This window comes from Gobio gobio (assembly GCF_949357685.1).
Source record: "Gobio gobio genome assembly, chromosome: 3".
NCBI classification, from domain to species: domain Eukaryota; kingdom Metazoa; phylum Chordata; class Actinopteri; order Cypriniformes; family Gobionidae; genus Gobio; species Gobio gobio.
Genome location: NC_137099.1, coordinates 1,621,290 through 1,641,289, shown reverse-complemented (window position 1 = coordinate 1,641,289; position 20,000 = coordinate 1,621,290). Strand labels below are relative to the sequence as shown.

At 36.6% G+C, this 20,000-nt stretch overlaps 1 protein-coding gene across 2 annotated transcripts in view; it reads left to right on the top strand.

Annotated features, from left to right (window-relative positions):
- ercc5 (excision repair cross-complementation group 5) overlaps nt 1-20,000 on the top strand; it is a 30,778-nt gene that overhangs the window by 705 nt on the left and 10,073 nt on the right. For both annotated transcript variants that reach the window (XM_079812318.1, XM_079812317.1), the window contains exons 3-9: nt 4,598-4,773; nt 4,847-4,962; nt 10,412-10,513; nt 10,590-10,644; nt 13,618-13,761; nt 16,694-16,895; nt 18,775-19,281. In XM_079812318.1, the coding sequence (XP_079668444.1) occupies nt 4,598-4,773; nt 4,847-4,962; nt 10,412-10,513; nt 10,590-10,644; nt 13,618-13,761; nt 16,694-16,895; nt 18,775-19,281 (1,302 nt within the window). The remainder of the gene's footprint in view (nt 1-4,597; nt 4,774-4,846; nt 4,963-10,411; nt 10,514-10,589; nt 10,645-13,617; nt 13,762-16,693; nt 16,896-18,774; nt 19,282-20,000) is intronic.

Here is a 20,000-nt window from a genome sequence, read left to right as displayed (position 1 = left end):
CTTTACTCACTGCTTATACACCCATCAGGCATAACATTATGACCAGTGAGTAACACTGATGAACACTGAGTCAGCGTTTTTATGTCTGAAGTCTCCCTGTAAACAACACAAACGTCCTAAACATGTAAATAGCTACTCGTTTAAAGTCAGGAATTTCCCCAGCTTATTAAAAATGACGTTCATATTCAAAGCGTGCACTTTTATGATTTGAAAACGTGACCCGAAATTGCATCGTACTGTTGTGTTGTGCTGTAATATTGTTTTTATTCATACAGCAGGCGAACTGCAAATGTTTCAACAATGATTTTGTTAACAGCAGACACTTTGAAGCAGTTAATGATTTAAACGATTATTAAATAAATAACACGGCAGACATAACACTTATGGAAACAAACTTTAAAGAGTCTGAAATAGATGTTGCTCAATTAGGAAATAAAATACACACATAACTTATTCGGGCAGATAACGCTGACTGCTTTATTTTACGAGATGATGGCAAAGTTAGAATTGTAATACAATAAAGTGTAATATTTTATTGCACTATAATAGCTGAACACAGATATACGTTAACGTTAATATTACTAACCCCTAATTAACATAAGTGTTTAGCTGCAGCAATTCGAATAGCTTATATAATAAATATTAATACATATTTTTATGGATATGTATTCCAATAAATTTGAATACATACAATTATGGTAATCCATTACATACATAAAGAAATATATGTTTGTGTTAGTTCAGTTACAAAATGGCTGACAGTGTCAGACCAACTGCAGCAATGAGCAATTCAACACATTTTAAGATGATTTTAGGCAAAAAGACAAAAAATGCAAAAAATGCAGTGTAGTCTATGGGAATTTCATGTTTTGTTCTATTATAGCGCCACCAAGAGGCACAATCCTACCACTTTTTTATGTGTCTTTGGAGTGAGCCCATACATGTGTGTGTCAATCTTATTTCGTTTTGGAGTTATAGACATTTATACGAGAAAACACGTAAAAAAATGACTGACACCTGACTTTGATTGGATTTTACTCCCCCTTACTATCAATATTTTGACATTTGGGCATTAGCGTTTACCTATCGACCTATGTTTCTGAACTTCTGACGCTGGTTTCGTCTCGATCGGACTAGCGGTTTCGAAGATATCAGCTAACGTTTTTTAAGCGCTACATTACAACGCTGCACAAACCATACGCCGAAACCTGGCAAGTCTGGTATCGTTGAACTCGGCAAGGTTTCAGGAGACAAAAAAAGTTACTCCCATGAAAATAAGTCAATCACACCCAAAGTTATAAACATTTGAAGAAAAAAATCCACTAGGTGGCGCTGTTTCGAAACGTCTCAGGCTCCTTCAGGGCATCGTGCTGATGACCCATACCGAGTTTCGTAACAATCCGTTCATGTGTTCATAAAATACAGCATTTTAGCAAATAATTCAAAATGGCTGACAGTTAAAATGGCCGATATGGTAAAATTGGATATCAGTCGACTCGGCATGGCGTCCCGAATCTAACGAGAAAAATAGCCATTTTTCGTATCTCCAGACCAGTAGGTGGCGCTGTGCCGAAACACTGCATGCTGCCTCAGGTCATGCTTGTGATGACACGCACCAAGTTTGGTTTGAATACGATAAAGCGTTGCGGAGATAAAGCGAGGAAAGTGTATTTTCGCAACCACTACGTAAAATTTGTTCGCGCATTCATCAAATACGATTTGACAAATCAACTTGAATTCCATACTTTTTTGTCAGCATGGTCTGAAGATGATCTGGTTAAATTTTTGTGAAAATCAGAGCAACAGCCTAGGAGGAGTTCGCAAAAGTAGGTTTTACGGAAAATTCAAAATGGCGGGAAAATTCCCATAACGGAAAACGTTATTAGCATAAACATGAGTGAAACTTTGGACAGGTGGTGGCGCTAGAGGGATTGGATTAGAGACTCCAAAATTGGTGTGGTTAATGTTGGGCCAGTTCTCTATCTGTGTACCAAATTTTATAACTTTCCCGCAAACGGTTCTATGGGCTGCCATAGATTTCAATGGCGGAATAATAATAATAAGAAACGATTTCAATAGGAGCCTTCAGTGCTTGACCCCTAACAAGTGGAGGAGATTCAAGCAGTGCTGCTTTTGCTAGTTATGTATTGGTTTACTAAAGATGTAATTCACAAAACGGCGGAAAAGAGATGAGCACTGATACTAAAGCGTATTCTGAGAGCTCGTAAAGCTAGATTTAAAATAAGACAGCGTATGTTATTATCAGATATAACGGACATTGAGCGTGAGATTGCAGAGACGAACGCACGCCATCGGATGGAAAGAGCAAGACTGATATTTACTGAACGCAGAACGAACCTGGCAAAAGACTTTTGAAAATGCTGGTTGAAATAAAATGCTGCGTGAGCTCAACCAATCAGCATGTTCAGCGCCAAGTCCCACCCCCGAAAGACGAGCTACTGGAGCTCAAACTGCTCAAGAAGTTAATGCTGGTTCTGATAGAAAGGGCTCAGAATACACAGATTAGGGATGCAACAATACAGTTAGTCCACGGTTCAATACATACCTCGGTTTTTAACCACGGTTTTCGGTTCGGTTCTGATGGCTTGTCACATCAGTTTTTTGTTATTCTATTCTTAAGCGACAGAAACAGCAAGACGTTAAGGAGAAAAAAGACTATTTTTTATTGCAATACTCTTTCATTTTAATTAAAAGAATTGAAAAACTTTACTTAAACTTAAAACTTTACTTAAAAAACCCTTGTACACATTCCTAGTGTATTGTATAATATAATATAGGATAATATATATATATATATAAAGATTTACAGTGGCAGCTCAGAGCTGGACAGCAGCAGACTGCGCCGCTGTCAATTAAAGACCTGCACGCATCTAATATACGTGATTTAACTTTGACTTTAGACATAACCAACTGTGTTTATGTAAACCTAGTGTGTATTTGACAGTATTAGCGCAGTCAGACGACTACTTAGTCCAGTAATCACGTGTTTGACAAGCGTTTAGTGCGCACTCGGAAAAGCGCATGTTAAAACCGCGCACACGCCAGCAAGGCTGTAAAACGCATGCAAATAATGAACTTTGGGGATTGTGAATATCTATAGTGTTCCGTGAGTATAACTCCACCACTGACCTGTGATGTGAATGTATGTCGTTGTTCAGTATTGGGATGGAGGCAAATGATAGAATTTTTAGAAAAATACTTAATTAAATGCAAAACCGAAAAACCGCAATTCACAAGCGCGTATTGAACCGTGAAGGCCGCACCGAACGGCTCAATATTATATTGAGAATTGTGGCATCCCTAACTAGGGATGGCTCGATACCACAATTTTGTCTTCGGTACGGTACCACAATCTAATACCGAAGTACCGATATTAAATCGATACCATACAGGGTCTGAATTTTGATGCGGGTATTGCGCATAATTTTAGTCACTCTCGCAAGTTTTGGGTTTATGAAGCGGGAAATTACCGCAAATGTTTATTATTAAATTAATCAACAAAGATTATCACATCAATCAGTCATTTGGAAACTTTTTTGTAAGTAATTTCATTACTTCATCAGCATTACTGCGCGTCTCCATTGCTTCTGGCTTGAAAAGACATCGCACCTGCACTATAAAAGCAATTTGCGCGCTCAGATTCAACGCTTTCGCTTCCGTTGCGGGACAGCTAACGGAAATCACTGCCCACGTCTTTTTAAACCTCGCCAATTTGAACATGCAAGCGATTTTAGAGCATCTCGTAATACATATGGGATGAGAGCTCTTTGAGAGAGTTTTCTTTGCGCTCATGCCAACAACAAACACACACACACACAAGCCAAAAGAGCTTGCGCATTCCAAATTAAGTTGTTTTTCCTCAGTCAAATACACAAAATTATATAAAAAATGTCAATCTTTAGTGAGTAGTCACATAAACACAGTCAGTTTTGTCTTTCGCAGATGTAAATAGTGCAATAGTATGCGTGCAAATATTATGAGGTCTAAACGTCACTGGTTGAAACGAACGCTGGAGATTTCTTTATATTTAAACGATATGATCTTATGTATGTGCGTTAATCAGTGTTAAAAGAAAAAATGTCTAAATTAGATGGTTAGAATTATGCACTCACCTGTCGATCTCTTAATGTCTTACAAGTCAGGAATGAAGTGACGATGCTTGGCAAGGTTTGATGGTTCCTCAGCAGTTTTATAAGCAAAGTAATTCCACATTTCACGTCTACTCCTGTCTTTATTAATGAGTTTTGTGCGTGTTGAGTGAGATTCAACTGCTGTATTCATCTTGTTCTGTTGCCACATTTGCCGGTTTCGCGTCAGTTTGGGTAGCGCGCTGCCACCTAGCTGTGAACTTCGGAACAGCAGCATATACCGAAATGAGCAAAATCACGATATCGTACCGTTTGAAATTAAAATATATACCGGTATTTTTCCAGTACCGGTATACCGCGCATCCCTATCCCTAACACAGATCATCTCAGTTTGTGGAGTATGGGGCGGCACAGCCGCTGACATGATATCATAATGTCCTGGTTCTGATTCTGAAGTGATTCCGTTGTATCCATGACCCCGGTCCCAGACATCAGTATCTGGCTCAATCAGGCGGTCAAAGGCGTGCGGGATCGCGGCGGGAATGCGGTCCAGAACGCTCATCTCCTCACGCTCTTCCACCGGCTCTGTAAGCTGCTGTTCTTCCGCATCAGACCCGTGTTTGTGTTCGACGGAGACGCGCCGCTGCTCAAGAAGCAGACGCTGGTGAGCTTTACATCTGAGACACGATCGCCACGGTAACGCCACTCCATAATAACCCCCATCTGCACACGGCCAGGCCATCCGGAGGCAGCGGAGGGAGGAGCTGAGCCGCGAGTCCAGACTGACCAATGAGAAGCTGCTGCGGACGCTCCTCAAGAGACAGGCCATCAGAGCAGCGCTGGGCCAGCCCAGGTAAGAGCCTTATATATATTAATGCAAGGGCTGCGTTTTTTCAAATACGCAGCATAAATTGCCTATTTCCACGTGCAAAATATGCGAGGCTAGCCCCGCATTTTCGTCGCAAAAAAGTCACATATATTAGCAGAAAGTGGAAAAATTTTCGTTTACTTCACACAAGAGCCGCCATTTCCCCCTGTTGCCATGGGAACGTTATTAAGTGACGTAATTACCCGACGCGAACGTCATCGAAAAGCTGCAAACCCCGTGGAGAAACCACAGATACCGGTGAAACCATGATGAAGCTCGCACACTCCCATTGGCCAACAACAATAACAGCAAAAGACCAAAGCAAAGCAGTTTCAAAACACAGCATCATGAAGCTTCAGAGCGTTATGACTCAGTGAGTCGATTCAGCGGTTCAGAGCGTTATGAATCAATGAGTCGATTCAGCGGTTTGAAGCGTTATGAATCAGTGAGTCGATTCAGTGGTTTGGATCATTATGAATCAGTGAGTCGATTCAGTGATTTGGAGCATTATGAATCAGTGAGTCGATTCAGTGGTTTGAAGCGTTATGAATCAGTGAGTCGATTCAGTGGTTTGAAGCGTTATGAATCATTGAGTCGATTCAGCGGTTCAGAGCGTTATGAATCAGTGAGTCTATTCAGCGGTTCAGAGCGTTATGAATCAGTGAGTCGATTCAACAGTTTGAAGCGTTATGAATCAGTGAGTCGATTCAGCGGTTTGGATCGCCAAAGTCACGTATTTCAGTGATTTGACATGCGATCCAAATCATGAATCGACTCACTGATTCATAACGCTTCGAAGCTTCATGATGCTGTGTTTTGAAATCGGTCATCACTATATAAGTCGTTATTTAGGGTTTTTTTGTGCACAGAAACTATTCTCGTCTTCATAAAGTTATTGTAGAGCCGCTGTAGTGAGATGGACTTTGTAACTTTAGTCTTTAGTGTCTTTTAAGGGTCTTGAGAGTGTAAAGTTGAGCCAATGGAGGCCTTTCAGAGCATCAGATTTACACTAAAATATCTTCATTTGTGTCTGAAGATGAACGGAGGTCTGACGGGTGTCCAACCACATGAGGCTCAGTCATTAATGACACAATCTACAGTTTTGGCTGAACTAACCCTTTAAGTACACTTTTTGAGTATCTGTACTTTCCTTGAGTAGTATTTTTTCTGGAAACTTATGACTTTTTACTCCACTACATTTCTATCAAGGCCCTTGAAGTAGAAAGTCGTAGCCGCTTTGAAAGTCAGAGGAGGATTTTTTTTTCTTCTTTAAAACGTGAATCTTTTTCTTTTTTTTCGCAGACAGCCTATCAGTAATCACTCTTGTAGGATCACATGAAGTTCAATGATTTCCAAGTATTTTTTGAACACCAATAAATTGATGGCAAAATAGAAGGCGGCAGTTCCCAGACGCAACCAAAGCATATTTAAAAATTAAAATTCAGAAGAGCAGACGTGGATAAGACTCAGTGGCGCAAAAAGTGGGTATGCGCTATATGCGGCGCATGGGGGCGCCAAAACGATGTTGTGAAATTTTTTTGTGGTATTTTCTATATGTAATTTCTGTATTTCCTCAATATTATATAACATTTTAGAGGACTAACAGGCTAGAGTAGGCGCCCTCATTAGATTCCATAATTCCGGTGGCGAGCCAAAGTGTTCATATACGCTTGGGCGGGCGTCTGATTGCGCATTGACACGTCAAAAGCGTGCGATTTGACAGCAAAACGGGTGTCCTTACCACAAAAATGTGCGTTTTTATAAGGTGCGCTTTGGGGTCAAGGAAAACACGCGTTTCTGATGCAGGTTTTATATTGTTACACCCGGCTCAACGGTGCAACATAAAGGGAGACGACAAAGCGGAACTTTTCCAAACAAAGTATTTATTAAACAGAATAACATAATAAAAAGTTAATATCAGTAAGACAATCAGTATGAGGTGCGCGTGAATGGATGCAACAAATAAAGCTATGACCAAGAATGAACTGTACAATACAACAAAACAAAGGATAAGAGCGCATGGCAAACTGCTCCTGAACGAGACACCCTCTTGCTCCATGCTTAAAACAGATCCCAATCACAAGACCTGCAACGAAAAGAGAAAACCAAAACACCAACCAACACAACTTAACCCTAACAATATCAAAGCGCACGTCCTCGACGCGTGATTTGATATTTAAAAAACCGACGCGTGTTTTCCGTGACCCCAGAGCACACGTTAAGAACACACGCTTATATGGTAAATCGAGGACGTGCGCTATGAGTCTGAAACAATGCACGCGTTTAACGTGTAGGCTAAACAGGTAAACCAAACAGGCAGTGCAAACTTGTGTTTGAAGTATCCAAACAGACTAAAGAACGCACTCTTTCCTTGGTGTTCGCAAAATTGCATGCTTACTTTTTAGGGCACACCTCTTATAAAGTTAAATTACATATCGTTGACCATCATTTTAAGTCATTACACTATTTACCGCGATACACTATGACTGTTATAATGTGGCGTTCACACCGGACGCGATTCGCGCGAAGGTGGACGCTTGAACATTTTGAGTTTACTCTCTTCGATCGCGCAAATCGCGCTTGACATTCACTGCACAACAGACGTGATTCTCCTCATGGGCGGAGCTTCTGTCAGCGGCTCGTCTCGTTGAGAAATGTCTGACATGGGCTGTGTTTACACGTCTTTTTTTGTTAAAATCTACTGTTAATGTGTGACAAAAGACTTTTTCAGTCGATAATGTAGTAGTTTAAAGCTCAAATGTGTGGTTTATTTATATAAAGAGTGCCTATTTGAACATGTGATGTGGTGTTTTGGGAGTTGTGAGCTCCAGTGGATCAGCGGCGCTCATTAACCCGGTGAGATCAGCCTTTCCTCAGCCAGTTCTTCTGCCGCTGGCTCTGATGTCTCTGTGGCGGCTCCAGATATAATTCGTCTTGTAACGGCCGATCTTTGCTCTCATGGATCTATAATTTGTTCCCTGGCAAATCGTTTAGACTGAAGGCAAAGAGAAGTTTCATTACTTTATATTTTTAGGCTATAACTGTATGCTGCAGTTGTAACGTTAGCCGACTAGCACTGACTTTGAATGTTTGAGTGAATTGTTTGCTTTATTTCATGTGTAGCTTATTATAGCTTTTACTTATACTTTTGTATTATTGATCAAACATAAACTTGCATTTAACAAAAAGAGACTGTGTTGTGTTTCATGTCATTTAATGTTATCACAGTGATAATCATATTGTCTGAACCAGATATTAATATACAGATTTTCTCCTCATTGTTGTCACTACTAGAGCAAGCTCCTGATTGGTTAACGCGGCGCAAAATATCCGCCAAAGTTCCGATTTTTCAACTTGAGCGTTTCGCGCGATTCCTGCGATTTGCGCGAATCGCGCGTTCAAAACGCTCAATTTGCGTCCTTCGCGCTGACTCAATCGTGCGAATCGCGCGAATCTCGCCGCCTCAATCGCGCTAATCGCGCCGCCTCAATCGCGCTAATCGCGCTGCCTCAAACGCGCTTATCTCGCCGCCTCAATCGTGTGAATCTCACCGCCTCAATCGTGTGAATCTCGCCGCCTCAATCGCGCTAATCTTGCCGTCTCAATTGCGTGAATCTCGCCGCCTCAATCGCGCTAATTTTGCCGCCTCAATCGCGCTAATCTTGCCGCCTCAATTGCGTGAATCTCGCCGCCTCAATTGCGCTAATCTCGCCGCCTCAATTGCGTGAATCTCGCCGCCTCAATCGCGCTAATCTCGCCGCCTCAATCGTGTGAATCTCGCCGCCTCAATCGTGTGAATCTCGCCGCCTCAATCGTGTGAATCTCGCCGCCTCAATTGCGCTAATCTCGCTGCCTCAATTGCGTGAATCTCGCCGCCTCAATCGCGCTAATCTCGCCGCCTCAATCGTGTGAATCTCGCCACCTCAATCGCGTGAATCGCGCCGCAGAATGCCATTTCGCGTCTTTGCATTGACTTAACATGTAAATCACTCGCGCGAATCGCGTCCAGTGTGAACGCACCATAAGAATGAAATGAAATCAGTATCAACAAAATCCATCTTACCATTTATCAAAATCCACTTACACTGTAATTACAATTGCCTAAATAATGTCATGAGATTTTTAGATTTATGTTCTAAATATAATATTTTAATTATAGAAATATGAAATTATTCCAGGCCTATGAAACTATAAACTGCCAGTATATTTGACAGCGTGAGTGGATTCTAGAATCATCAACTAATTCGTTCTAACCTGTTCAAAAACGGTGAATTATTCGAGAACGAAACCTTTACTTTGTTTGAATCTATTTTTGTTGGAAAAATAGAGCAAAACTGTAAAAAATGACAACTTGAAATGTTGTATAAAATTAATATCGTGCTGATATAGGCTCTGGAAAATAGCACTCTTGCTCATATGATATTGCTTAACTCATAATTTCCTCTTTAATTACTTTCAAACGAATGTTTATTTTTATGTTTGTTATTAGCCTATTAATAACTATTTGTTATTGGGGGGGGGGCCAAAATTGTTGCTGCATACCCCTCTGGCACTGGATAGTTGCGCCCCTGATAAGACTGAAAAAGTGCGACGACCTGAAAGCGCCCACAGAAAGCTGCCTCTCAGACGCCAGACCACAAGTACTGCAGTTTAGTTCTACTAATTCTACTAACATCTTATTATAGTAAATTAAAACTAGACTAAAGGCCTGTTCACACCGGGACGATTTTCTCGTGCGTTTATCGCCGATGTTAAACGCCTCGTGACTAAACAAAGGGCGCCAATGTGAGTGTGCACACCGGCGCATAAATCGGCAGGCGTAAAAGCGTCATTTTAAAATAATGCCTCGGGTTCGTTTTTTTATTTTGAAGGGGCGCGTTAAAAACTGGCCGACCAATGTCTAAAATGTTTTAGTCAAAAGACTGACTAAAACTATATCAAAATTTGCTGTCAAAATAAACACTGGTATGAAATATGGTCGGTCAAATTTTTTTTTTTATAGATTTACCCGCCAAGTTGCCATAGCCTTGTGGATACAGCGCTAACGCATAGCTAACGTTCGACAATGATGTTAGTTAGCATGCACAAACGTAGTTGGGCTAATAATGTTAACTGAAGTCCTTTCAGAAATATGTCTTTACATAATCCTGTCAAATAAACACAATGTAGAAAACTTTCTTTTCTAGTATGATTTTGACTTTGATAAGAGCGATACTTTTGTACTTTTAAACGCAAGTACTTCTGTACTTTTACTTAAGTAAAAATCTATATTTACAACTTTCACTTGTAACAGAGTAATACTTAACCAATAGTACTTTAACTTTTACTCAAGTAATGGAGTTGTGTAGTTTGTCCACCTCTGTTCATTCTTTCTCTCTCTCTCTCTCTCTCTCTCTCTCTCTCTCTCTCTCTCTCTCTCTCTCTCTCTCTTCAGTCAGGAGCCGGCCCCTAGCCTGCCGTCCGTCCGGAGAGATGATCAGGAGGACATGTACGCTCTACCGGCGCTCCCTCCAGAGGAGGACAGAGACCAGAGCAGGTGAGATCCCGCTAAACAGCAGGAGATGAGGAGGAGGAAAGAGTCTTCATCTGTGTGTGTGTGTGTGTGTGTGTAGTTCAGAGGAGGAACGAGACGGAGACGCTTCACTGCAGACCTACAGCAGCCTACAGGTGAGCGCAGCGCTTCAATAAACATGCTAATTCATGCTAGCAAAACATGCTAATTCATGCTAGAAAAACATGCTAATTCATGCTAGCAAAACATGCTAATTCATGCTAGAAAAACATGCTAATTCATGCTAGCAAAACATGCTAATTCATGTTAGCAAAACATGCTAATTCATGCCATCAAAACATGTTAATTCGTGCCATCAAAACATGTTAATTCGTGCCATCAAAACATGTTAATTCATGCCAGCAAAACATGTTAATTCATGCCATCAAAACATGTTAATTCATGCCATCAAAACATGTTAATTCATGCCATCAAAACATGTTAATTCATGCCATCAAAACATGTTAATTCATGCCATCAAAACATGTTAATTCGTGCCATCAAAACATGTTAATTCGTGCCATCAAAACATGTTAATTCGTGCCATCAAAACATGTTAATTCATGCCAGCAAAACATGTTAATTAATGCCAGCAAAACATGTTAATTCATGCCATCAAAACATGTTAATTCATGCCATCAAAACATGTTAATTCATGCCATCAAAACATGTTAATTCATGCCAGCAAAACATGTTAATTCATGCCATCAAAACATGTTAATTCATGCCAGCAAAACATGTTAATTAATGCCAGCAAAACATGTTAATTCATGCCATCAAAACATGTTAATTCATGCCATCAAAACATGTTAATTCATGCCAGCAAAACATGTTAATTCATGCCATCAAAACATGTTAATTCATGCCATCAAAACATGTTAATTCCTGCCATCAAAACATGTTACATGTTAATTCATGCCAGCAAAACATGCTAATTCATGCCATCAAAACATGTTAATTCATGCCATCAAAACATGTTAATTCATGCCATCAAAACATGTTAATTCATGCCATCAAAACATGTTAATTCATGCCAGCAAAACATGTTAATTCATGCCAGCAAAACATGCTAATTCATGCCATCAAAACATGTTAATTCATGCCATCAAAACATGTTAATTCATGCCAGCAAAACATGCTAATTCATGCCATCAAAACATGTTAATTCATGCCAGCAAAACATGTTAATTAATGCCAGCAAAACATGTTAATTCATGCCATCAAAACATGTTAATTCATGCCATCAAAACATGTTAATTCATGCCAGCAAAACATGTTAATTCATGCCATCAAAACATGTTAATTCATGCCATCAAAACATGTTAATTCCTGCCATCAAAACATGTTACATGTTAATTCATGCCAGCAAAACATGCTAATTCATGCCATCAAAACATGTTAATTCATGCCATCAAAACATGTTAATTCATGCCATCAAAACATGTTAATTCATGCCATCAAAACATGTTAATTCATGCCAGCAAAACATGTTAATTCATGCCAGCAAAACATGCTAATTCATGCCATCAAAACATGTTAATTCATGCCATCAAAACATGTTAATTCATGCCAGCAAAACCTGTTAATTCGTGCTAACAAAACATGTTAATTCGTGCTAACAAAACATTCTAATTCATGCTAGCAAAACATGCTAATTCATGTTAGCAAAACATGCTAATTCGTGCTAGCAAAAATGCTAATTTATGCTAGCAAAACATGATAATTCGTGCTAGTAAAAGTTGCTAATTCGTGCCAGCATAAAAAAACCTAATTCATGCTAGCAAAACATGCTAATTTGTACTAACATCATGTTAAAACAGGCTAACAATTGCCAAATCGTGTTTTAACATGATGTTACCCCATTTCATTAGCATGTTTGTTAACATGAATTACTAAGTTGTAAAACAATGTTTCCAGTTTGGTAACAACATGCTAATTAATGCTAGCAACATGTTAAAACATGTTAGCAACATGTTAATTTATGTTAAAACATGCCACCAAACATGCTACATCATTATAGCATCATGTTAAATGATGATGCTAGCAAATCCATGCTAGCAACATGTCAAAACATGCTATCAAAATGTTACCTTGCTAATTCATGCTAACAAACATGTTAAATCAAGTTAAAATGCAAATGTGTGCTAAAACATGCAAACTAATGTTAGAAACATGTTAAATCATGTTAGCAAAACATGCAAAATAATGCTAGCAAAATGCTAATTCATGTTAACATGTTAAAAAATGCTATCAAAATGCTAATTAGTGCTAACAATGTGTTGAAACATGTTAACAAAATGCTAATTCATGCTAGCAAAATGCTAAATAATGCTAACATCGTGTTAAAACATGTTATCAACATGTCAGTCTATGGTAAAAAAAAATTAACAAAACATGCTTAATTTATGTTAAAACATGCAAAATAATGTTAACAAACATGCTAATTTGTGTTTAAAAATGCTAAATCATGTTAACAAACATGCTAATTTGTGTTAAAAAATGCTAACAAACATGCTAATTTGTGTTAAAACATGCTAAATAATGCTAACAAACATGCTAATTTGTGTTAAAAAATGCAAAATCATGATAACAAACATGCTAATTTGTGTTAAAAATGCTAAATCATGCTAACAACATGCTAATTTGTGTTTAAAAAAAGCAAAATCATGCTAACCAACATGCTAATTTGTGTTAAAAATGCTAGATCATGCTAATAAACATGCTAATTTGTGTTAAAAAATGCTAAATCATGTTAACAACATGCTAATTTGTGTTAAAAAATGACTTAATCATGCTAACAAACATGCTAATTTGTGCTAAAAAATGCAAAATCATGCTAACAAACATTTTAAATCATGCTAACAACATGCTAATTTGTGCTAAAACATGCTAACAACATGCTAATTTGTGTTAAAACATGTTAGATAATGCTAACAACATACTAATTAATGCTAGCAACATGGTAGTTCATGTTAAAGCGTTTTTTTTATTGAGCGTTTTTCAAAATACAGTGTCTAAGCTGCTTTACCGATGTTAATTGCTGCATATAACTGCTTGTAGATGCTTTCTATGTTGTGTGTGTTGTTCAGGAAGAGATCTATGACAACCCTAACTCTGTAGACATCAACTCTGAGGAGTTTTCCCTCATGCCTCCGGAGATCAAGCACGAAATCTTGAAAGAAATGAAGGAATTCAACAAGAGGCGACGCACACTGTACCATAAACCCCCAGAGGTAGGTGCTAACAACATGCTAATTCATGCTAACAAAATGCTAAATAATGCTAACAACATGCTAATTCATGTTAACAAAATGCTAAATAACGCTAACAACATGCTAATTCATGTTAACAAAATCTTAAATAATGCTAACAACATGCTTATTCATGTTAACAAAATGCTAAATAATGCTAACAACATGCTTATTCATGTTAACAAAATGCTAAATAATGCTAACAACATGCTAATTCATGTTAACAAAATGCTAAATAATGCTAACAACATGCTTATTCATGTTTACAAAATGCTAAATAATGGTAACAACATGTTAACAAAATGCTAAATAATGCTAACAACATGCTAATTCATGTTAACGAAATGCTAAATAATGGTAACAACATGTTAACAACATGCTAAATAATGCTAACAACATGCTAATGAATGCTAACAAAATGCTAAATAATGCTAACAACATGCTTATTCATGTTTACAAAATGCTAAATCATGTTAACATGTTAATTCATGTTAACAACATGCTTAATAATGCTAACAAATGTTAATTCATGTTAACAAAATGCTAAATAATGCTAACAACATGTTAATTCATGTTAACAACATGTTAAATAATGCTAACAACATGCTAATTCATGTTAACAAAATGCTAAATAATGCTAACAACATGCTAATTCATGTTAACAACATGTTAAATAATGCTAACAACATGCTAATTCATGTTAACAAAATGCTAAATAATGCTAACAACATGCTAATTCATGTTAACAACATGTTAAATAATGCTAACAACATGCTAATTCATGTTAACAAAATGCTAAATAATGCTAACAACATGCTAATTCATGTTAACAACATGCTAAATAATGCTAACAACATGCTAATTCATGTTAACAACATGCTAAATAATGGTAACAACATGCTAATTCATGTTAACAACATGCTAAATAATGCTAACAACATGCTAATTCATGTTAACAAAATGCTAAATAATGGTAACAACATGTTAACAACATGCTAAATAATGCTAACAACATGCTAATGAATGCTAACAAAATGCTAAATAATGCTAACAACATGCTTATTCATGTTTACAAAATGCTAAATCATGTTAACATGTTAATTCATGTTAACAACATGCTTAAAAATGCTAACAAATGTTAATTCATGTTAACAACATGTTAAATAATGCTAACAACATGCTAATTCATGTTAACAAAATGTTAAATAATGCTAACAACATGCTAATTCATGTTAACAACATGCTAAATAATGCTAACAACATGCTAATTCATGTTAACAACATGCTAAATAATGTTAACAACATGCTAATTCATGTTAACAACATGCTAAATAATGCTAACAACATGCTAATTCATGTTAACAAAATGCTAAATAATGCTAACAACATGCTTATTCATGTTTACAAAATGCTAAATAATGGTAACAACATGTTAACAAAATGCTAAATAATGCTAACAACATGCTAATTCATGTTAACGAAATGCTAAATAATGGTAACAACATGTTAACAACATGCTAAATAATGCTAACAACATGCTAATGAATGCTAACAAAATGCTAAATAATGCTAACAACATGCTTATTCATGTTTACAAAATGCTAAATCATGTTAACATGTTAATTCATGTTAACAACATGCTTAATAATGCTAACAAATGTTAATTCATGTTAACAAAATGCTAAATAATGCTAACAACATGTTAATTCATGTTAACAACATGTTAAATAATGCTAACAACATGCTAATTCATGTTAACAAAATGCTAAATAATGCTAACAACATGCTAATTCATGTTAACAACATGTTAAATAATGCTAACAACATGCTAATTCATGTTAACAAAATGCTAAATAATGCTAACAACATGCTAATTCATGTTAACAACATGTTAAATAATGTTAACAACATGCTAATTCATGTTAACAAAATGCTAAATAATGCTAACAACATGCTAATTCATGTTAACAACATGCTAAATAATGCTAACAACATGCTAATTCATGTTAACAACATGCTAAATAATGGTAACAACATGCTAATTCATGTTAACAACATGCTAAATAATGCTAACAACATGCTAATTCATGTTAACAAAATGCTAAATAATGGTAACAACATGTTAACAACATGCTAAATAATGCTAACAACATGCTAATGAATGCTAAAAAAATGCTAAATAATGCTAACAACATGCTTATTCATGTTTACAAAATGCTAAATCATGTTAACATGTTAATTCATGTTAACAACATGCTTAAAAATGCTAACAAATGTTAATTCATGTTAACAACATGTTAAATAATGCTAACAACATGCTAATTCATGTTAACAAAATGTTAAATAATGCTAACAACATGCTAATTCATGTTAACAACATGCTAAATAATGTTAACAACATGCTAATTCATGTTAACAACATGCTAAATAATGCTAACAACATGCTAATTCATGTTAACAACATGCTAAATAATGCTAACAACATGCTAATTCATGTTAACAAAATGCTAAATAATGGTAACAACATGTTAACAACATGCTAAATAATGCTAACAACATGCTAATGAATGCTAACAAAATGTTAAATAATGCTAACAGAATGCTAATTCATGTAAACAAAATGCTAAATCATGTTAATATGTTAAATCATGCAAACAACATGCTAATTCATGTTAACAAAATGCTAATTCATGTTAACAAAATGCTAATTCATGTTAACAACATGTTAAATCATGTAACAAAATGCTAAATAATGCCTCACCCTCACCACTGATACAGTGTAGCGCTCACTCTCTCTCTCCTGAACTCCTGCTCTCTCTCTCTCTCTCTCTCTCTCTCTCTCTCTCTCTCTCTCCCTCTCTCTCTCTCTCTCTCTCCCTCTCTCTCTCTCCCTCTCTCTCCCTCTCTCCCTCAGAGGTCAGGCGAGTTCTCCCAGTATCAGCTGGCGGGGCTCCTGCAGAGGAACAGACTGAACCAGCGTCTGGAGGGAGTGCAGCAGGAGATGAGCAACCGCGGCCCTGGAGGAGCGGAGCAGCTGCACAGCGAGGGCCCCGATCAGCACACGGAGATCCGCCGCCTCGCCTCCGAGGACTCCGCCCACTACATCCTCATTAAAGGTCAGAGGGCCTTCGTGCTAACAACATGCTAAATAATGCTATCAACATGTTAAAACATGTTAACAAAACATGCTTATTCAGTGCTAGCAATGTGTGCTAATTCATGCTAAAACATGTCAACAAAATGTTAAATCATGCTAACAACATGTTAAAACATGTAAGCAAAACATGTGAATTCAATGCTTGCAACGTGCTAATTCAAGCTAAAACATGCTAGCAAAATGGTAATTTGTGCTAACAGCATGCTAATTCATGCTAACAACTTGTTAAATCATGTTAAAACGTTAGCAAAACATGCTAATTCAATGTTAGCAATGTGTGCTAATTCATGTTAAAACATGCTAATTCAATGCTAATTTAATGCTAACAACATCTTAAAACATGTTAACAAAAAATGCTAATTCGATGCTAGCAATGTGTGCTAATTAATGTTAAAACATGTTAACAAAATTCTAATTTGTGCTAACATGCTAATTCATGTTAACAAAATGCCAAATAATGCTATCAACATGTTAAAACATGTTAACAAAACATTGCTAATTCAATGCTAGCGATGTGTGCTAATTCATGTTAAAACATGCTAATTCAAGTCTAATTTATGCTAACAACATGTTAAAACATGTTAACAAAAAATGCTAATTCAATGCTAGCAATGTGTGCTAATTAATGCTAAAACATGTTAACAAAATGCTAATTTGTGCTAACAACATGCTAATTCATGTTAACAAAATGCCAAATAATGCTATCAACATGTTAAAACATGTTAATAAAACATGCTAATTCAATGCTAGCAATGTGTGCTAATTAATGCTAAAACATGTTAACAAAATGCTAATTTGTGCTAACAACATGCTAATTCAATGCTATTAAAGTGCTAATTAATGTTAAAACATGCTAGCAAAATGTTAATTTGTGTTAACAACATGCTTAATAATGATAACAACGTGTTAAATAATGTTAAACATGTTAACAAAATGTTAAATAATGCTATCAACATGTTAAAACATGTTGACAAAACTTGCTAATTCAATGTTATCAATGTGTGCTAATTCATGCTAAAACATGTTAATTCAATGCTAATTTATGCTAACAACATGGTAATTCATGGTAACAACAAATGCTAAATAATGTTAATAACATGTTAAATCATGTTAAAACATGTTAAATCATGTTAACATATTAGCAAAACATGCTAATTCAATGCTAACAAACGTGCTAATTCATTCTAAAAAATGCTAACAAAATGCTAATTCATGTTAACAACATGCTAATTCATGTTAACAACATGCTAATTCATGTTAGCAAACATGCTAATTCATGTTAACAACATGCTAATTCATGTTAACAACATGATAAAACATGATAGCAACCTGCTAATTTGTGCTAACAACATTAAATAATGTTAAAACATGCTAGCACAATGCTCATTTGTGCTAACAACATAATCCATGTTAACAACATGCTAATTCATGTTAACAACATGCTAATTCATGTTAAGCAATGCTAGAAACATGTTAATTAATGCTAACACATGATAAAACATGATAGCAACCTGCTAATTTGTGGTAACGTGTTAATTCATGTTAGCAACATGCTAATTCATGTTAACAACATGCTAATTCATGTTAACAACATGTTAATTCATGTTAACAACATGCTAATTCATGTTAAGCAATGCTAGAAACATGTTAATTAATGCTAACACATGATAAAACATGATAGCAACCTGCTAATTTGTGCTAACGTGTTAATTCATGTTAGCAACATGCTAATTTATGCTAACAATGTGTTAAAACATGTTAGGAACATGCTAATTTGCGCTAATTTAAATCTAGTGTCATATTAAGACACAGCTAAATAAAGTTGTTGTGTTGTTCAGGGTCTGGGAAGAAAGCCAGCGCTCCGGCCAGTCAGGCGGCTCCAGCGCTGGGCTCCAGCTTCCCGTGGGAGCGTACAGCGAGGCCTAAAGGAAAACCGGAGCCCTTGTGGCGGCCCCTGACTGAGGAAGAGGAGGACAAGCCTTCCTCCGGTGCTGAGGAGGACGTGCCGCCCTCGCCTCGCACGCTTCAGGCCATCCAGAGCGCCATGATGGACAGCAGCTCTGAGGAAGAAGCCATGAAGACGACTGGAGCTGATGATGGAGGCGGAAGCACATCTCCTCAGAGCTCCGTGATGGATCCGCCGGCCCACAAACACAGGACATACGCCATCACGAGCAGCTCGGAGGACGAGGGCGAAGCGATCCTGACAGTTTCCTCTCCAGAATCAAAGCCTCTGACTCCCAGTTGTGCTGGAGACACACGAGATCTGAAGCAGAGACACACCAGCGCTTCTGACCATCCACCTGAGAATACAGACAGAACGCAAGAGGAAAGCAGCTCTGAAGGTGCACACACACACACACACACACACACACACACAGTTGTCAGTAATAGTCCTTTAGTGATGTTTAAAGTGCACAGATAGTCAGTGAAAGAAGAATAAAGACACTGATTCGGGTGAAACGCTGTTTTAAAACATTCACTTGTTTATCTGACACTTGACTCGACCAATGAGGTGAGTTTGGGGGCGGAGTTTGGAGTTTGACTCCACTATGGGTTTGTTCAACCAATGGCAGACAGGGGCGTGTCTTGAAGTCCCGCTGAGATTCAAGGTTAATAATGTAGATAATTGAATGACACGTTCACACTTTCATGATTCTCATTTATTTTAAAATTATTTTAAACATTTTATTTTATTTTTAAATTATTTTAAAACATTTTTTCTATTATTTTGCAATTATTTTAACATTTTATATTATTTTTAAAATTATTTTAAACATTTTATTTTACAATTATTTTAACGTTTTATATTATTTTAACATTATTTTAACATTTTATATTATTTAAAAATGATTGTAAATATTTTATTTTACAATTATTTTAACGTTTTATATTATTTTAAAATTATTTTATACATTTTATTTTATTTAAAAACTATTTTAAACATTTTATTTTAAAACTATTTTAAACATTTTATTTTAAAATTATTTTAAACATTTTATGTTATTTTAACATTATTTTACAATTTTTATATTATTTTAAAATTATTTTAAACATTTTATCA